This window comes from Xyrauchen texanus, chromosome 13, assembly GCF_025860055.1.
Source record: "Xyrauchen texanus isolate HMW12.3.18 chromosome 13, RBS_HiC_50CHRs, whole genome shotgun sequence".
NCBI classification, from domain to species: Eukaryota; Metazoa; Chordata; class Actinopteri; order Cypriniformes; family Catostomidae; genus Xyrauchen; species Xyrauchen texanus.
Window position 1 is genome coordinate 14169668 of NC_068288.1, and position 18675 is coordinate 14188342.

Genomic DNA, 18675 nt, shown 5'->3' on the forward strand with positions numbered 1-18675 from the left:
TAAAACACCAATTGAACTAATCTAGTCTGACTTTAATCGATTGCCGTCTAAATTTATTTGAGAGCCGTAGGCCAATTTATGCGGTTTACATTTGCAGATGAAGAAGCTCAGCAAACGCAGACAACAAAAACTGGAGATAATTAAGAGAACGACATTTTTCCGTTCACAGAGTTATAAGGTTCCTTAAAAGTGCATTAATAGAAAATAATAGGCAATAATAGATAGGGCTAATCATGTTTTTTTATTTATTTATTCATTTGATTTAATTTACTGTTTTGTTTTCATTCTGGTAAAAACAAAAATCAGTTTGTTAATTTATATTTTTAATTTAATGTTTTGTTTTTTTCCATCTAATAATTTATTTAATTGATCAAACCCAGAGAATGCTGTTGACTATAAAATAGTTTAATGTAGTCTTGGGCTAATGTCAGTGTTCCAGTGAAGCACATTGTAGCTTTTCTCCAAGTATTGTGTATTTATTTTTCATTAAATACATCTGCATGGAAGGTTGTGATATTTAAAAGCATACTGAAATACCTTTACAGAGGAGAGGTAGTTAGGCGCTAATTTTTCCATGAAGCGAACACGGAGCGGGGTGTCTCTAATCCAGGAGCGGGAAATGGACAACCCGGAGTGGAGCTGGAGCGGAATGATTAAAGAATGCTTTGAGCGTGGAGGGGAAATGGTTGCTGTTCCACTCCACACACATACTCTGGCCACAACTGATTCGTTCATAAACACAGAGTCATTCACCACCGGAACAGTGGACGTGAACTACTCGTTCACTTAAAGGGTTAGTTCAGCCCCATAATGAAAATGATCCCATAATTTACTCACCCTCAAGCCATCCTAGGTGTATATGACTTTCTTCTTTCAGCCAAACACAATCAGAGTTATATTAAAAAATATCCGGCTCTTCCAAGCTTTATAATGTGAGTGAATGGTACCTTAGATTTTGAAGCCCCCAAAAAAGCACATCCATCCATCATAATAGTAATCCATCCATCATAGAAGTATTCCATACGGCTCCAGGGGATTAATAAAGACCTTCTGAATCGATGCATTTTTCTAAGAATAATATCCATATTTCCATGGAACTCATCTCTCGTGAACGCGCGGACGGACCGTTGCCGGAAGCCAGTGATTAGAGTTTATAAAGTTATAAATATGGATATTTTTCTTACAAAAACGCATCGCTTCACTTCAGAAGGCCTTTATTAATCACCTGGAGTCATATGTATTACTTCTATGATGGATGGATGCGCTTTTTTTGGGCTTCAAAATCTAAGGTACCATTCACTCCCATTATAAAGCTTGGAAGAGCCGGATATTTTTTAATATAACTCTGATTGTGTTTGGCTGAAAGAAGAAAGACATATACACCTAGGATGGCTTGAGGGTGAGTAAATTATGGGATCATTTTCATTTTGGGGTGAACTAACCCTTTAAAATATTCAACCAAAAACACTGATTTGTTTAATAACAAAACACCACTTGTTCAAAACCAGATTTTGAGAGCAGTGTGGATTTGCTTGATGCTTTGGCTTCTTCTGAAATCATTTTCACTATAGCGAATCAATGCACATGAACTAATTAGCCAATATTTAAACATAAGTTATTAAATATTTGTTTGTTGAACTGTTGTATAAATGCAACATGAAACCTGCAATTGTGCTGTTGTTCTGTATATAAACACACAATATATGCGGATCAACAGCACTCTTGCTTGTGTGATAATGCTATTAAGTACAACCCTTACAAAACGTTACTAATGTAACCACCGTTTCCGCCAAATTCCCAGTTCCACAGCTAGAAATTTTTTTTAAACAATACTATTAGGCTAAAGAAGCTAAGGGATAAAATATGTATTTTTAATAAGATGAAACGAGGGCAAATCACATCCACAGCCTTCAGAAACGTAATTCCAAAAGTTCCATGCAGGAATGTCTGCTGAAATACAGCACCAGTAAAGACTTACAGTCTAAACACATGCACATGCCAGGAGACCCCACGAGTCCAAAGCTGAGAGCCTTTGATCAGTGACTCAGCATGGGATATATGTGCATGCAATAAACTGGGGCCTTATCATTAAAACCCAGACCTGTGTAGGTCTACATTCTCCAGTTTAGATGGAGAACCGAGTAAACATAGCTGGTAGTGAACATTATTTTCACTAATGCAAAATTAAACTTCACATCTTTTATTATTAAAGGTTCCAGGATTCATCGGTCACAGCTGTCATGCATGAATGGTTTCTTAAGAAGAAAAATAAATCTCAAAAAGCGCTCTACTAAGAGGAAGACATAAGGCAATGCAATGTGTGTTTTCTTCTTTGGACCGCTTTCATCACTGGTCCAGCTATATTTTGCGCTTTAATGTTTAGTTTCAGGTTTCCTTAAACACCACTCTGTAAAAACAGACTACTAGTCACTGCTATTAGAGGGATTTGAGGTTCTGTGAAGAGAAGACAAAGTGCTTGTCCTAGATCAGCCATGAGCGTGGCCGAAAGTGACAGATGTTCTTTTCCTTCTCTGCTGTGTCAGGACCCCACAAGCCTCCCAAAGGAACCATAAGGAACTGGATTCCTTCAGTGCCAGGAAAGAGATCAACTCTGCAAACTCACTTTTAAGAGCTAAGGGACTGTTCAGTGCTATATCGCAATTGTTTAGGAACAAAAGATTCTGAAAGAAATACATAGGATGTTATATTTCTTGGCTTGACTTAATTTGCTCATCAGCATGCCATCCCAGATGTGTGTGACTTTCTTTCTTCTGCTGAACACATATAAAGATGTTTAGAAGAATATTTCAACTCTGTACAATGCAAGTGAATGGGTGACAAAAACTTGAAGCTCCAAAATCACATAAAGGCAGCATAAAAGTACTCCAGACCACTCCAGTGGTTTAATCCATGTCTTCAGAAGTGATATGATAAGTGTCGGTGAGAAGCGGATCAATATTTATGTCCTTTTTTTACTATAAATCTCCACTTTCACTTCACATTCTTTGAGAAATTATAGTTTAAAAAAAGGACCTAAACATTGATTTGTTTTTCATCCACACCTATTATATCGCTTCTGAAGGCATGGATTAAACCACTGGATTGATTTTATGCTGCCTTTATGTGCATTTTGGAGCTTTAAAATTCTAGTCACCATTCACTTGCATTGTATGGACCAACAGAGCTGAAATATTCTTCTAAAAATCTTTATTTGTGTTCTGCAGAAGAAAGAAAGTCACACATCTGGAATGACATGAGGGCGAGTAAATGAAAGATTTGTAATTTTTAGGTCGACTATCCCTTTAATCATCTTTTACTGTGTGAATCAAAATGTCTGTGATAATCCTACAATCCACACATGTAGTAATAAGCAGAGTTTAATCTTCTTAGATTAAGGAATAATGATTAAACTACTTGCACTCACATGTAGAGCCTGTACTTAAGATGCACTGTAGGGTGCTTGTGGGACTGTGTGTGTTGTTTTTGTGCATATATTTGCATGTGCAAAACACTTCAGAAGATTGACAGAGGTCTAAGGAGGAAGTGTATTCAAATTACCGTCGAGGAGCTCCTATCGGCAGTCAAACTGTGTCATATGGCCAAAAATATAATTAGAATATATATTTTTCAAGAAGAAGAAACACTTTCTTGTCTGTGACAGCAAAATGGTTCATTAAAAAATGTTTTACTGAATAGTATAACCCAGAAATGTGTTGATGTTGTTGGTTTGTTGTTTTGTTCAATTGATAGCAGTATTGCATTTTCACAGAGCCAATTTAGCAGAGACGCACCACTTTCATTAAAACTAATCGGAGAAACTGGAATGCCCAATGGTCAACGGGTGTAGAAAAGGAAGTACCATACAGGTAAAAGAGACAATCACCTTTCAGATACAAACATCGCTTGTCCATCAACTCGAAAATTAGATATACAATCCTGGAAAATAGCGTAATATGAAGTAAAGAAGCACAGTTTGTGCTAACAGTTTTTACTGTTTTACTGGAGTTGACTGACCGCTAAAAACACTTTCATTGTCAGTGCTATCTTGTTCGACACACATCAATATAATGTAAACCCGATAGCTAGATGCTTGCAAGCGGCTACCATAGCCTCATTACTGGTTTCCATGACAGCAGGGCTAAGTAGCCGCTAGCCAGCTAATACTTCCTAACCGGCTAATTTCATGACTAGTGAGTCATGACATGCTAGTTGTGTGTATAACTTTTTTAGCGACACGTAGCTCATCCAATTGTATAGATGTAGAACATATGCTAAATATCGAAAATGATTTTAAAAAATGTATCATCGATATCAAGGATTTACATTTTCTGATAAATATTAATATGGTTTTATCACCCCGCTCTTCTCTATGTGAATTAAGTTTTCCTCACAATCCGCTCCTGGGCAAACCGGCTCAGAATACCATGCTGGAAAATCCAGCTTAAGCTGGTAGCTGTGTTTTGGAACAAAGTAGCTGGTCCAAGTTGGTCATGAGCTGGTCTAAGGTGGTCTTAAGCTGGTTCAAGCTGGTCATGAGCAGGTACAAGTTGGTCATGATCTGGTCCAAGTTGGTCCTTAGCTGGTCCAAGCTGGTCTTTAGCTGGTTCAATCTGGTCATGAGCTGGTCCAAGCTGATTGACCAGCTACCATGTTCCAAAAACCAACTTGACCACCTTGAGCTGGTATGAAAAGCTGGTAGCTGGTCTCCCAGCTTGGAACAGCTAATAACCAACTTGGACCAGATAAAGACAAGCTTGGACCAGCTAATGACCAGTTTGGACCAGCTCATGACCAACTTGGACCAGCTCATGACCAACTTGTACCTGCTCATGACCAGCTTGAACCAGCTAAAGACAAGCTTGGACCAGATAATGACCAGTTTGGACCAGCTAAAGACCAGCTTGGACCAGATAATGACCAGCTTGAACCAGCTAATGACCAGCTAAAGACCAGCTTGGACCAGATAATGACCAGCTTGAACCAGCTAATGATCAGTTTGGACCAGCTAAAGATCAGCTTGGACCAGATAATGACCAGCTTGAACCAGCTAATGACCAGCTTGAACCAGCTAAAGACAAGCTTGGACCAGATAATGACCAGTTTGGACCAGCTAAAGACCAGCTTGGACCAGATAATGACCAGTTTGGACCAGCTTGGACCAGATAATGACCAGCTTGAACCAGCTTATGACCAGTTTTGACCAGCTTGGACCAGATAATGACCAGCTTGAACCAGCTAATGACCAGCTTGAACCAGCTAAAGACAAGCTTGGACCAGATAATGACCAGCTTGTACCTGCTCATGACCAGCTTGAACCAGCTAAAGACAAGCCTGGACCAGCTAATGACCAGTTTGGACAAGCTAAAGACCAGCTTGAACCAGCTAATGACCAGTTTGGACCAGCTAAAGACCAGCTTGGACCAGATAATGACCAGCTTGAACCAGCTAATGACCAGTTTGGACCAGATAATGACCAGCTTGGACCAGCTCATGACCAGTTTGGACAAGCTAAAGACCAGCTTGGACCAGATAATGACCAGCTTGAACCAGCTAATGACCAGTTTGGACCAGCTTGGACCAGATAATGACCAGCTTGAACCAGCTAATGACCAGTTTGGACCAGCTAAAGACCAGCTTGGACCAGAAAATGACCAGCTTGAACCAGCTCATGACCAGTTTGGACCAGCTAAAGACCAGCTTGGACCAGATAATGACCAGCTTGGACCAGCTCATGACCAGATTGGACCAGCTAAAGACCAGCTTGGACCAGATAATGACCAGCTTGGACCAGCTCATGACCAGTTTGGACCAGCTAAAGACCAGCTTGGACCAGATAATGACCAGCTTGGACCAGCTAAAGACCAGCTTGAACCAGATAATGACCAGCTTTAACCAGCTCATGACCAGTTTGGACCAGCTAAAGACCAGCTTGGACCAGATAATGACCAGCTTGGACCAGCTCATGACCAGCTACCATGTTCCAAAACAGCTATCAGCTTAAGCTGGATTTTCCATTAGGGAGACTTTCAATTAGACAATCCAATAACAAAATCACACAGCCCTGATGTATTTTTGATGCACTTGTAATTAGACAAGTCCTACTGTTGGAACTAGAATATAGTGCATGAGTCATTTGGACCAGATTCATGATCCTGTATTTCATACAGCCCCAAATCCTTCATTACATGGAAAACAGTGGCTAGAATATTCTTCAAAAATTCGCCTTTTCCATTCCATGCAAGACAGAAAGCCATATGGGTTTGGAACGACATGGGAGTGAGTAAATCATGACTAATGAACAGGCAGTTGTAGTTCAGGGCCAGTACATTTCTCTACTATAGGTGTCTTTGGAGACATACGCACAGATTCTCTAAAGATGATGAGGCTCCAAAGCAAACAAGACTGCACCTCTCAACCATGTGAGGCAAGGAGCAAGACTACAGAATGAAATTTGCACTGGGACTGAGTGAACAAACAACCAGAGTGTTCCTCCTCCTCCTCCACAGTCTTGCAGAGGGGTTCATTTGAATATCAAGTATGCTGATTCACACTTAGGCCAGATCGCACAAGTATGTGTGTGAGTGAATTTATGTGGGCTGGGATTGGAGTGAGTCAACTATACAGATTGTAACACTGTAAGTGAAATGTGATGTGAAAGAACAAACAGATCGTAAAAGTAATTATGTGCCACTGGTCAAATAAACTGGTCTGACAGTGATTCTGAGTAATTGTAATGCACACCTATGTGAGACGAGTTGTTTTTGTTTTCTAGGTGACAGAGCGCAGGAGATTAGAGGGTCATGGCGAGTAGATAGCCCAGACTAATCTGCTCTTAGAGTGCTGTGCAGGCCCATTACGCATCACTTCCTGTCTGCTCCTCACCTCGGTCTACCCAGTAACTTAATCACAGGCTTACTGCAACCCCCTCACACATACACACAATGGCCTACAAGCACCAGCTTTGTTTCCTACTGTACGCACATACAGCGGAATAGGCTGATACAGTATGTGACCTTGCATGACTACTGAGAAAACTGCACTCCGCATCTACATTCCTGTCACTGTGAAACGCTCATTAGTAGCCTTGAAAGGGAGGACAAATAGGACATTTCAGATGTCTGTGGAGTTTCACTGAAAGTGGTATGGCGTGCCTAAATGATGCACAGTAGTGTGGCTCCAAGAGGAGCGATTAACAAAGGATGTTGTGGAAAGGCTTAAATGAGGTCAGTGGGTAGTGGCTGGCCAATCTGTTGCTGTGGTGGGGCAGGGGCTATAAGTGCTCTGCTACTACCCCATATGCACTGACGTGCGGTCTGGGTAGGCAAACTAGGCACTGCCTACCCTGCCAAAATTCAAAAATAAAATGTTTATTAAATAATAAACTTGTATGGTAAAAACAAATGGTAAAAACAAATGGTAGAATAAGCAGTGCTTTTACGGTCCATTCATTGCAGATGACAAGCGGAAAACCCATGTTGCGCATGCGCACTTCGATCCTGTATTCTTTAACATGTACGGCAAAAAGCACAAATCTGCTGTGCCTTTTGACGTAAATATGTTATGCCCGTAATCATCTCCGTTACGTATCAGACATGGACCAATTAAAATCGAGATATTCCTGGACATTCGCGTAGCTAACGTCATTACACCACAGCTAGCGTACATGCCTAATCCCCGCCAAATTCAAAATCAAAATGACAGCACCGGCCGTAATCACGGAATTACAAAATTTTTCCAAGCTCGATTTTAATTCCAAATAGGAGTTAATTGCAAGAGGGAGGTCTACGCCAGCCTTAGATGGACTAGTACAGCAAAAGGGCCCAAAAATTATCCGATCATTTCAAACTGATTTGTATGTAAGAAAAGATTGGCTATGTGGCTGTGCTAACAATCAGCGGCTGTACTGCTATCCCTGCCTGCTTTTTTCAACCAGTCAGACTGTTTGGACTTCAGCGGGATATTATGATTTGAACGACCTGCCCGCAGCTTTAACCAAGCATGGAAAGTCGTCAGCTCACATCCAGTGTCAAATTACACTGAAAATCTCGGATCGACCTTGCACTTGACGAGCAAAGGAAGCTGAATATAACCTACCACAATGAAAAGGTAAAGGAAAACCAAGAGGTTTTGAAGGATCTGATAAATGCGTAACGTTCACTGTTTACGCGCTTGTGTGTGTGTGTGTGTGTGTGCGTGCCTGTGTGCGTGAGAGAGAGAGAGAGAGAGTACACGATATACATCCTGATTTGTACATTTCTTGATATGCCGCGCTTGTGCGTAACGTTCACTGTTATTACGTATTATTAGCTTAAACAATAAATCAGGTAATCTGGCTTTCATAACTCAGTGCCTAGCCTCTTTAAGACATCACCGCACGTCACTGCCCATATGGAAGGTGGTTTTACTGGGCCTGTAGGTCAGCATAATTCCCTCTCCCTTATGGGCCAAAGCCACGCCTCTTCCTTTACAAACCCCACCCTGTTTGCATGAATGCCTGTCAAAAACCTTGACCAAAAACCTGCTCCAATACACCCATACCAAAGGTCTTCATAGTTCTTCACTTAAGAGCTAGAAAGAAGGCTGAAACTTCTGGGCAATGGTATACCAACCCCACTGCATGGAGCATTATAATACATTATATATATTATATAATACATGTAAAACCAATATGACATTTAAATGTTTGCCAATGAATACATGCCACATTAGATCAATAAAATAAGCTGTTTAAACCAGCCAATGATTATATAATTTAACATATATGCAGTAGATACTGTGTATTTTTCACCTTTACATACAGCATTCATGGCGCTAATGCTAATGCTAACACGCTATATGTGCTCATAACAGAGCCCTTCTACCAAGGGGAGCCTACAAGATTAGCAAAGCAATGCATAATGTGGTCGACATGGCAAAATTCAAACAACTGTTTTCAATAAAGCTATGCACACCATCGACACCACTCGGCATCTGTTGGCGGTGCCCAGTTACGACTCCGGAGGCACAACTCCCATGTTTTCCATTAAATTCAACCCAAATCATTATAAAATGATATAGGTTATTTACTCTAGTGTTGTTCATTCCTGTCATGTTTTACACATATACAATGCTATTAGAATTAACTATGTGTGGAGTTTACTGTAATCAAATTGGTGTTTTCAAAGAGAACCAGTTTATGGCTCTCCCCATTCATTTATAGGGTACCCGCAAATGGAGACATAGTTTCATAACACACTGGTTGAACATTAAGCTCTCTCGTATGGTAAAAACGATGATGTTATCTCAGTATCGAAGATCTCTCATAATTCAAAGTCACTCTCTGTATTGTATTCAACTCTACACAATCAAACGTGTTAACTGTTAATAGTGAATAAATTAACCGGAAAAGGACGTTGCCATCAAAGTAGGTGGAGCTGGGTCACACCTACCAATTACATAGACCAGTGGCAAGTGCTTAACAGCAAAAATAAAAACGTTTTCCTGAATGTTTGCACTGGCAAGCTGTTTCAAACCACTGCAAGAAACACAAAAACACAGATTTTGGCCAGATTATGTTGGAATCACAACACACTCATTCTTTCATCCTTACCCCAATACTTGCACCTTTAAAGTCTTTCTGCCTCGTGACTCAGGATTATGAAAATAAACGGCAGAATGTGAGGGAAAAAAGATGAATATGAATGGAGTCCAAAGTTTCAGTGGGCTCCACATGCTGTGACTAAGACTATACGATTTGATTTTTGCTTCTGTGCAACTATGAAACAGTAAAAATATTCAAAATGGAAAGAGGCAAGTCAAGCGCTTTAAATAGCATCAGTTGTTCATAGTTCTTATTATTCAGATACATATAAAGTTCTGACTCTCATAGACATACAGTACTGTGCAAAAGTCTTAGGCACATAAGATGTTTCCCAAAAGCGTTTGTCTTAAGATGGTTATTTATATCTGCTACTTTAGTGTGTCAATAGGAAATATGCATTTCATACTCACAAACGTTCATTTAGCAAATAGAATAGAAGAACAGGGAGCCCTGCAACAGATGGCAATAAATAAAAGAACTGTGGCAAAATCTCCAAGAAGCTTGGAACATCCTGTCTGCCAACAAACAAGAAAAACTGTCCAGGTGTAAGTGGGAGGACTGGTGCTGTTTTAAAGGCAAAGGTGGTCACACCGAATATTGATTTAGCTCTTTTTCTGTTTACTTTTTGTATGACATTAACTGATTAATGAAAACTATTTATGCCATTATTTGTTTATGAAATCCTCACTTTGAATGTTTTTTACAAGTGTCTAAAATGTTTGCACAGTACTGTACATAAGAATCCTTCTGTTAGGGCTCATTATTAATAATAAAATGACATCATTTAATGAGATTAGAGGAATGTCAATAATACATTTGCTATAAAGTGTTGCTACATGTAAGAAGAATCAATCAACCATATACCTGATTGTAAGAAAATTCAAACTTACAGTAGATCAATCAACTTCATAGACCTTTATGTAAACAGTTCTAGTCAAACAAAACAAATGCAAAGGTATCAATGCACAACCACATATCACATTTCCACTTTGCATGCTTGTGCAAGGACAAATGAACTCATTTCATGCCATCCATCCATCCATCGTCAACCGCTTATCCTGTGTACAGGGTCGCGGGGGGCTGGAGCCTATCCCAGCTAACATTGGGCGAAAGGCGGGGGACACCCTGGACAGGTCGCCAGTCCATCGCAGGGCCTCATTTCATGCCATCCTACAATATATATCTGCCATGCAGTAAACAGGCTATTGGTATGCATACATACTAGCTCCTACACTGTAGATGTTCTGACTAGTTATTTAGTTGAATTGAAGCATTAGCTAATGGTTTAACACTATGGAAGAGCAGGCATGCCCAAGGATCAGCCACATTATGCCGACTCACCGACAAGTCACCCAATGCTGCTGTGAAAAAACAGATGTAAGAATAGTGTTTCTATAGGACAAGAACTAAAGCAACTGGCCAATGTTGCAGCTGTTTCGTTATGATTTCCCTTGGCTTGGCTGTTCCTTCCTTAATGCCTGATGCATAAAAACACAGTGTCCTACAGACTCCATCAAAAGTGCATTAATTCATGCCAAACAGAGATGTCTAAAAGGTTGCACCGTGACTGTGCCTCTCCTATTAAATATACAACATTGGGTACACTCAGTTCTCCCTGGCTTTGTACATTTGTATGATTGTTCATTTTCCATGACAAATCAGAGCAACAAGAAAGGAAAAATATTTTAGGATGTTTATTCTACTCTTCAGGGACTGACTCATCCTGTAAGAGGGGTGGTGAGTTTACTAGCGGATGGGTACAGAGTTTTACAAGAACACAAAGATCAGAGGGCATGGCATCATTACTTTACCATCCCTTAGCTGGAGCTAATATTTACAAACGAATTACTCCTAATACATTTCATATCCAATCAGTTGGTCTATAAAGGGGACTGTATAAGTGTCAACCGGTAGAGATTTTGTACATTACAGTATGTAAATATCTGTGTGTGGTGCATCACCTGCACTTGAGACAAAGTCACCCCGTTACATGGAAACCAGGAAAGCCATTTATTTCGAGAAAGCTTCTTAAAGGGATAGTTCACCCAAACATTTTAATTCTCTCATTATTCACCGACCTTGATGCCATCCCAGATGTGTTTGACTGTCTTTCGTCAGCAGAACACAAATGAAGATGTTTAGATGAAGATAGAGCTCTGTCAGGTCCTTATTATGCAAGTAAACGGGTGCCAGCAATTTGACAGTCCAAAAGTCACATTTATGGCACTTTCCATGGCACGTTACGGTTCGACTCTGCTCGCTTAACTTTTCTGAGCTTGCTTTTCCACTGATCAATGCATTTGTTTAAAAAATAAACCGATCATTAAAATGTTACTAACTTCCTGCCATTAGTTGACACATCACGTAGCTTTCACGTGACGTAAGTGCATTGGCGAGTTCACACGAGAATTTGGAAGCGCCGCTTAATTACAACAGACGAACGAACGTCACGCGAGAGTTCAACAATTTCAAACAGCATCAGATTCCTGGACAGAAGCGCTGATTTAAAGATAAAAACATTTTAATTATCCATTTGTTTTTACATAAACCTATCGATTCGCTTCAGAAAACATTCATCGATCGACTGGAGTCATGTGGATTAATTTTATGCTGCCTAATGTGACTATTGGACTGTCAAAGTGCTGGCACCCGTGTACTTGCATTATAAGGACCTGACAGAGCTCTATCTTCATCTAAACATATTTATTTGTGTTCTGCTGAACACATCTGGGATGGCATCACGGTAAGTGAATAATGAGAGAATTAAAATTTTCGGGTGAGCTATCCATTTATGACGAAAGCGGCATTCGCCTTTACATGCACCGTGTAAGCGCCGTACTTTTTACCCCCATATGCATGGCCTTTCATTAGTAAGCAATTTCACTGCAACGCTGGTGTAAATGATTAAGAAGGCATCTGTGGACGACTTCACTATTTTTTGTTCTCCAGATGCCCCAGAGTTGCTGCTGGGTTTGTTTCCTTTACTTTCTATCACAGCCTGCCGTGGCATTGTGCTACAGTAGTGGGGCTTTCCCATACCCCGGGGTTCCCCAGGTGCACCTGAGCACATAGGCACATGCACACTCTCCAAAAACATAGAAGAACGCTGCTTATGTGTTTACATGCTCACAATGGCTTCTTTGTTACTTTGCTCTGAGAAGATATCACTTGAGGAAGGTTTATGATAATAATAATAATAATATTGACACTGTCCACATCAGACTGTGAAATGTGGCATATGGTGAAATTGTCTGTATTAAAGTTAAGTGCTGCTCGCTTTCTTTGTTCCAAGTTCCAAATAAAGAGAAAGTAAACAATTGAGATGAAATACAACGCACTTTTTATTTAAAAAGCATTTAATTCACTGACTGGACTATCCAAAAATATGCATTACCACATGATTATGTAATATATAATCCTTTTTGGTTTTTGAATATCTAGAAAAGAATAACAATGTTGTAATTTAAAATAAAACGTTATCATGATATAAAATTATGCATGCATTAAAATACAGTATATATATATATATTGGTCATATCGTCCACCCCTATAAAGGGGGCCAGCAAAGCTTCAAGGTGAGGTCATGATCAATTAGAAGAAAGAAGGGTGTTGAGGGAACTTGTGTAGCTATGGAATTTGAAAAGGACAGTCTACGTGCGGATTCTGCGGGGAGGAAATGCTTTCCAGATGTGGTCAGTTGATCCAAGAGGTCACAGAGCATCATAGGCATTCAGCTGATAAAACTAACACGTGGGACCGAATGGCACTAATCATAAAGCTTTGACCCTTAATATGCCACCACGCCTTTTGAAACATTCGGAATAAGCTTGACTTTTTTCAGTGTATAACATTGTTATAACAACATCAATGCATGTAAAGACAGATTGACCTTAATAGCTTTTGATCTATGGAAGCCCAACCATCTGGACCATGAGTTCTGTATGCTCAATGCAGGGAACAGTGAGCGATGACAACAGAGAATCAGAGATTCAACAGCAGAATTCATGATTACAAACTATTTGTTGAGTATAAAAGAGCAAGCATGACTAAACCACTGCACCGTTTATTTCAGGCAGCATGGCACACATCCTCCTTTCAGCCAAAGCCTGCTTCTCATTAAGAACTGAGTGCTGCTCTAAATGGGCTCTGTGTATTTGGGCCATTCGCTGGGTGTGATGCGCCGCATCAGAGCAGTTTCTGACGTCAGCAGTCTGAGACCTTCTCTCGGCTTGTTCGTTTGATCTCTGCTTAATGACGTCACACAGCTGTGCAGGTATACAAGCATGGAGGTGCTAGAGCTAGAGCTAAACTGCACTAACGTTACCTGTGATGACATGTAGGTCATGCTAGCAACAATGGCCTTTGATTCAGTCTGCGACGAGTGTGTCTTTGGCATGCACGAGCGTCTATTATAAGTGTGCATGCGTGATGTTCACATTATTAAGGTCGAGCGTCATCAATGCCCCCCCTAAAAAAATACCGTTTCATTATTCAGAAGCAATAAAGACTCCCATCTTCAGACTTTACGATTTCGCACAGTGGCCTATTATAGAGCTCAGTTACAGCACATGCAATGTGGATAACCTCCCGTCTTACCTCTCGGGCTATTTGGCTGAGTGCATCATCCTCCGCCGACAGTTTCTCTCGGTTGGGAATTCTTTTCCTCCCCGTTACTTGACTTGCCATTTTAAATCCCCTTACACTCTGGCACGCACTTATACAAAGAATTAAATAAAGTGTTGTCCAGTTAACCGTTTAAAGTGTCGTGGTTGTAACAATCAACCGATAATGAATTAAGAAATTGTAGCCTGCCTGAACTAAAACAAACGTTATATTGTAACAATTAGCAAAAATGAAGAGCACTAGGACACATCATCCCTTTGATGCCACATCGTCTCCATAAAAAGCATGCATATGTGGCGGGAGCCTGTTGCACATTCAAGCGCAATCTCGATGTGTCAAAACATCTAGGATGGGATGGAAAAGGACAGTTTGGCACGCCATGACCACTACAGACCAGATGGCACTCCTGAGAAAATAACCGGCCATTCCTTAATTTTCCTTCCTGGCAATAGTTCGATGTAACAATCATCCAAATAAACGAGAGAAGAATAAAGTCATCGGTCCTGAGCTGCTTTTGCTTCCAGGGCAAAGCGATCCCGGAAAACGAGCGGGCCTGAGATGATGATGATGATGATGATACAGCAGCTCAACAGCACACGCTCTGATTTAACGCTGGACGCACCGCGGAGAGTGGGCGGGGCCTGTGGGCGGGGCCTGTCCGTTTTCTTTAAATACTTTCCGTCTTCCCTCATCTAGAACAGTTCGCTAAATCTTTGTAAATAAATATATTCATATAGATCTATAATAATATATTATATCGATCTATCTATCTATCTATCTATCTATCTATCTATCTATCTATCTATCTATCTATCTGTCTGTCTGTCTGTCTGTCTGTCTGTCTGTCTGTCTGTCTGTCTGTCTGTCTGTCTGTCTATCTATCTATCTATCTATCTATCTATCTATCTAACTATCTATCTATCTATCTATCTATCTATCTATCTATCTATCTATCTGTAGGTCTGTCCTATCGATCTATCTATCTATCTATCTATCTATCTATCTATCTATCTATCTATCTATCTATCTATCTATCTATCTATCTATCTATCTGTCTGTCTGTCTGTCTGTCTGTCTGTCTGTCTGTCTGTCTGTCCTATCTATCTATCTATCTATCTATCTATCTATCTATCTATCTATCTATCTGTAGGTCTGTCCTATCTATCTATCTATCTATCTATCTATCTATCTATCTATCTATCTATCTATCTATCTATCTATCTATCTATCTATCTATCTATCTATCTATCTATCTATCTATCTGTCTGTCTATCTGTCTGTCTATCTGTCTATCTATCTATCTATCTATCTATCTATCTATCTATCTATCTATCTATCTATCTATCTATCTATCTATCTATCTATCTATCTATCTATCTATCTATCTATCTGTCTGTCTGTCTGATCTGTCTATCTGTCTGTCTGTCTATGTCTATCTATCTATCTATCTATCTGTCTGTCTGTCTGTCTGTCTGTCCTATCTATCTATCTATCTGTCTATCTATCTATCTATCTATCTATCTATCTATCTATCTATCTATCTATCTATCTATCTATCTGTCTGTCTGTCTGTCCATTTGTCTGTCTATCTATCTGTCTGTCTGTCCTATCTGTCTGTCTGTCTATCTATCTATCTGTCTGTCGGTCTGTCTGTATGTCTGTCCTGTCTGTCTATCTGTCTGTCCTATCTATCTGTCTGTCTGTCCTATCTATCTGTCTGTCTGTCTTATCTATCTATCTGTCTGTCCTATCTATCTATCTGTCTGTCTTATCTATCTATCTGTCTGTCTGTCAATTTGTCTGTCTATCTATCTGTCTGTCTGTCCTATCTATCTGTCTGTCTGTCTTATCTATCTATCTGTCTGTCTGTCAATTTGTCTGTCTATCTATCTGTCTGTCTGTCCTATCTATCTGTCTGTCTGTCTATCTATCTATCTATCTATCTATCTATCTATCTGTCTGTCTGTCGGTCTGTCTGTATGTCTGTCCTGTCTGTCTATCTGTCTGTCCTATCTATCTGTCTGTCTGTCCTATCTATCTGTCTGTCTGTCTTATCTATCTATCTGTCTGTCTGTCCTATCTATCTATCTGTCTGTCTTATCTATCTATCTATCTGTCTGTCTGTCAATTTGTCTGTCTATCTATCTGTCTGTCTGTCCTATCTATCTGTCTGTCTGTCTTATCTATCTATCTGTCTGTCTGTCAATTTGTCTGTCTATCTATCTGTCTGTCTGTCCTATCTATCTGTCTGTCTGTCTATCTATCTATCTATCATCTGTCTGTCTGTCTGATCTATCTGTCTGTCTGTCTGTCTGTCTGTCCTATCTGTCTGTCTGTCCTATCTATCTATCTTCCGTCCATCTGTCATGTCTGTCTGTCTATCTATCTATCATCTGTCTGTCTATCTATCTATCTATGATCTTTCTGTCTGTCTGTCTGTCTATCTGTCTGTCTGTTTGTCTGTCTGTCTGTTAGATTCAGTGGAAAGACTTTCCACAATGTGCTATACAGTGGTACACTTCCTCCATCAAGAGGCTGTATCAGACAACTTACAAGACACAGATCGCTATGTTCCTCCTGCCTGAATTTGATTTTAGATTATTATTTGTTCATTGTGAAAAGAGCCTCCAAGGCTCCAGCAGGGGAATGTTATATGAGTCATTCCACGAAAGGAGTGCTATTTGTGTCCACAACATTTGATGAATTGCACTAAACAAAAACATCTGCTATTAAATGTTATTAATTGTTTTGGTAAGTTTAAATTTAACCTAGTAATTAAAATACTAATTAAATACATATTATTTAATGTGATGGTGGTGTTTTATGGTTTATAGGTTCTTAGGGGTGTAATGGTACATGTATTCGTCCCGAACCGTCACTGTACTGACGTCACGGTTCGGCGCAAGTCAGACGAAGAATACATCTGTCAGTCAAAGGCGATCCACACTCCAATCCAGAAGGGGGCGCGCGCAGTAACGCAACATGAAAAAGAGCAGCAGAAGAAGACACCATCCACGCTCAAACCGACGACACGCAAGAGCTTTCAGTGTTTAAAGGAGAATTTCTTGCAATTTTGCTAACAATGAAAATTGAAGATATGGGATTGAACGAAACTCTCATATGTTCAGATTCAAGCTCTGCCCTGTTAAATCTGGAAGCTCAACAGTCTGAGTCCAGACAAGATATATTGATGAAAATTCTTCAGATATTATTTCTAATGCAGCTGACAAATAAGGGTTCCTGCGCATATTGGAGTATCAGTGAACAAGGAAAATATAGACATTCTCACAATGTATAGTATATCACAACTCAAATCAATAATAGAAAAAGAGTTAAATAAAAAATGGCGATTTTATTGGGATAATGAATAAAAGGGTAGACATCTACATTTAATACAACCATTAGTTGTATTAAGAGTTAGATAAATAGTGGAACATGTATTAATACAGTGTAACAGATACTCACAGGAAAGAAACAAACTAACAGCGTGGAGGAGCTGAACATGCAGCACGAGAGTGTCTGATCCGTACAGCAGATGGCGGTAATGCTCTATTTTAGAATGCGAGCTGCCAATAAAGAAGAAGAAGAAGACACTCACGCGCTCGAAGACCCGCCTGCTTATTTTAAGTGCGGTAAATGTAATTTTATATTTGACATTCGCGACAATTAATATTATTATTTTTTTTAAATCAATTTTAATAGCCCTATAAATCAAGTAAACAATTTAACCATTTGATATTATGACATCACAACCAATATAAAATGTTCTTAAAAATATTCCTCATGACACAAGAATTTACATTCTATATATTTTCAAATAAATATAGTGTAAATATTTGTAATATTCTAACTTCATTAAACTCGATGACTGTTTGAACTAGAGACATGAACCCAACGGTAAAACACTCAGAATATTATTCTTTATATGGCACACGTCTTGTTTTTGGGAGTAAATATTCAGAAACTTTTTATAGAGATTAAATTATCCCTATAAATCTATTAAACTCAATGACTAAAAAATTATAATATCTGTATAAAAAGTACTGAATATTTACTCTGTATTCTGTAAACTGTTAATATATATAATTATGAGGCTTAATAATTTGAGTAATTATGAGGGTTTGAACTCCTTTTTCTTTCTTTTTTTTACATATTTGAATATTTATATATTTTTATTGATAGAAGGATTCATTGAACTGAACTTACAGTATACTGTGCCAGTGGAGGGTACTCCCATTGGAAATAAATAAATAATTACATAATAAATTAATAACTACATGCTTGATCTGAACAAAGTATTTGTAATTTTAAAGTCTAGAATCTGGACTTTACACTGCATATAGCTGATCTACCAATTCTTAAATAATGATTTTTAATTTACTGACAAATAAGAACTGTTTCATTCTCATCATTTACAAATTTCTTCTCACAACAATTATATTCAGAGTTGGTGAAACCATAAGAAAGACGAG

At 39.2% G+C, this 18675-nt stretch overlaps 1 protein-coding gene across 8 annotated transcripts in view; it reads right to left on the minus strand.

Moving 5' to 3' along the window:
• lrrfip1b (leucine rich repeat (in FLII) interacting protein 1b) overlaps positions 1 to 14805 on the minus strand; it is a 41475-nt gene extending 26670 nt beyond the window's left edge. For all 8 annotated transcript variants that reach the window (XM_052140970.1, XM_052140968.1, XM_052140967.1 and 5 more), the window contains exon 1: positions 14177 to 14805. In XM_052140970.1, the coding sequence (XP_051996930.1) occupies positions 14177 to 14266 (90 nt within the window). In that variant the 5' untranslated portion in view covers positions 14267 to 14805. The remainder of the gene's footprint in view (positions 1 to 14176) is intronic.
• Between the last annotated feature and the right edge of the window lie 3870 nt (positions 14806 to 18675).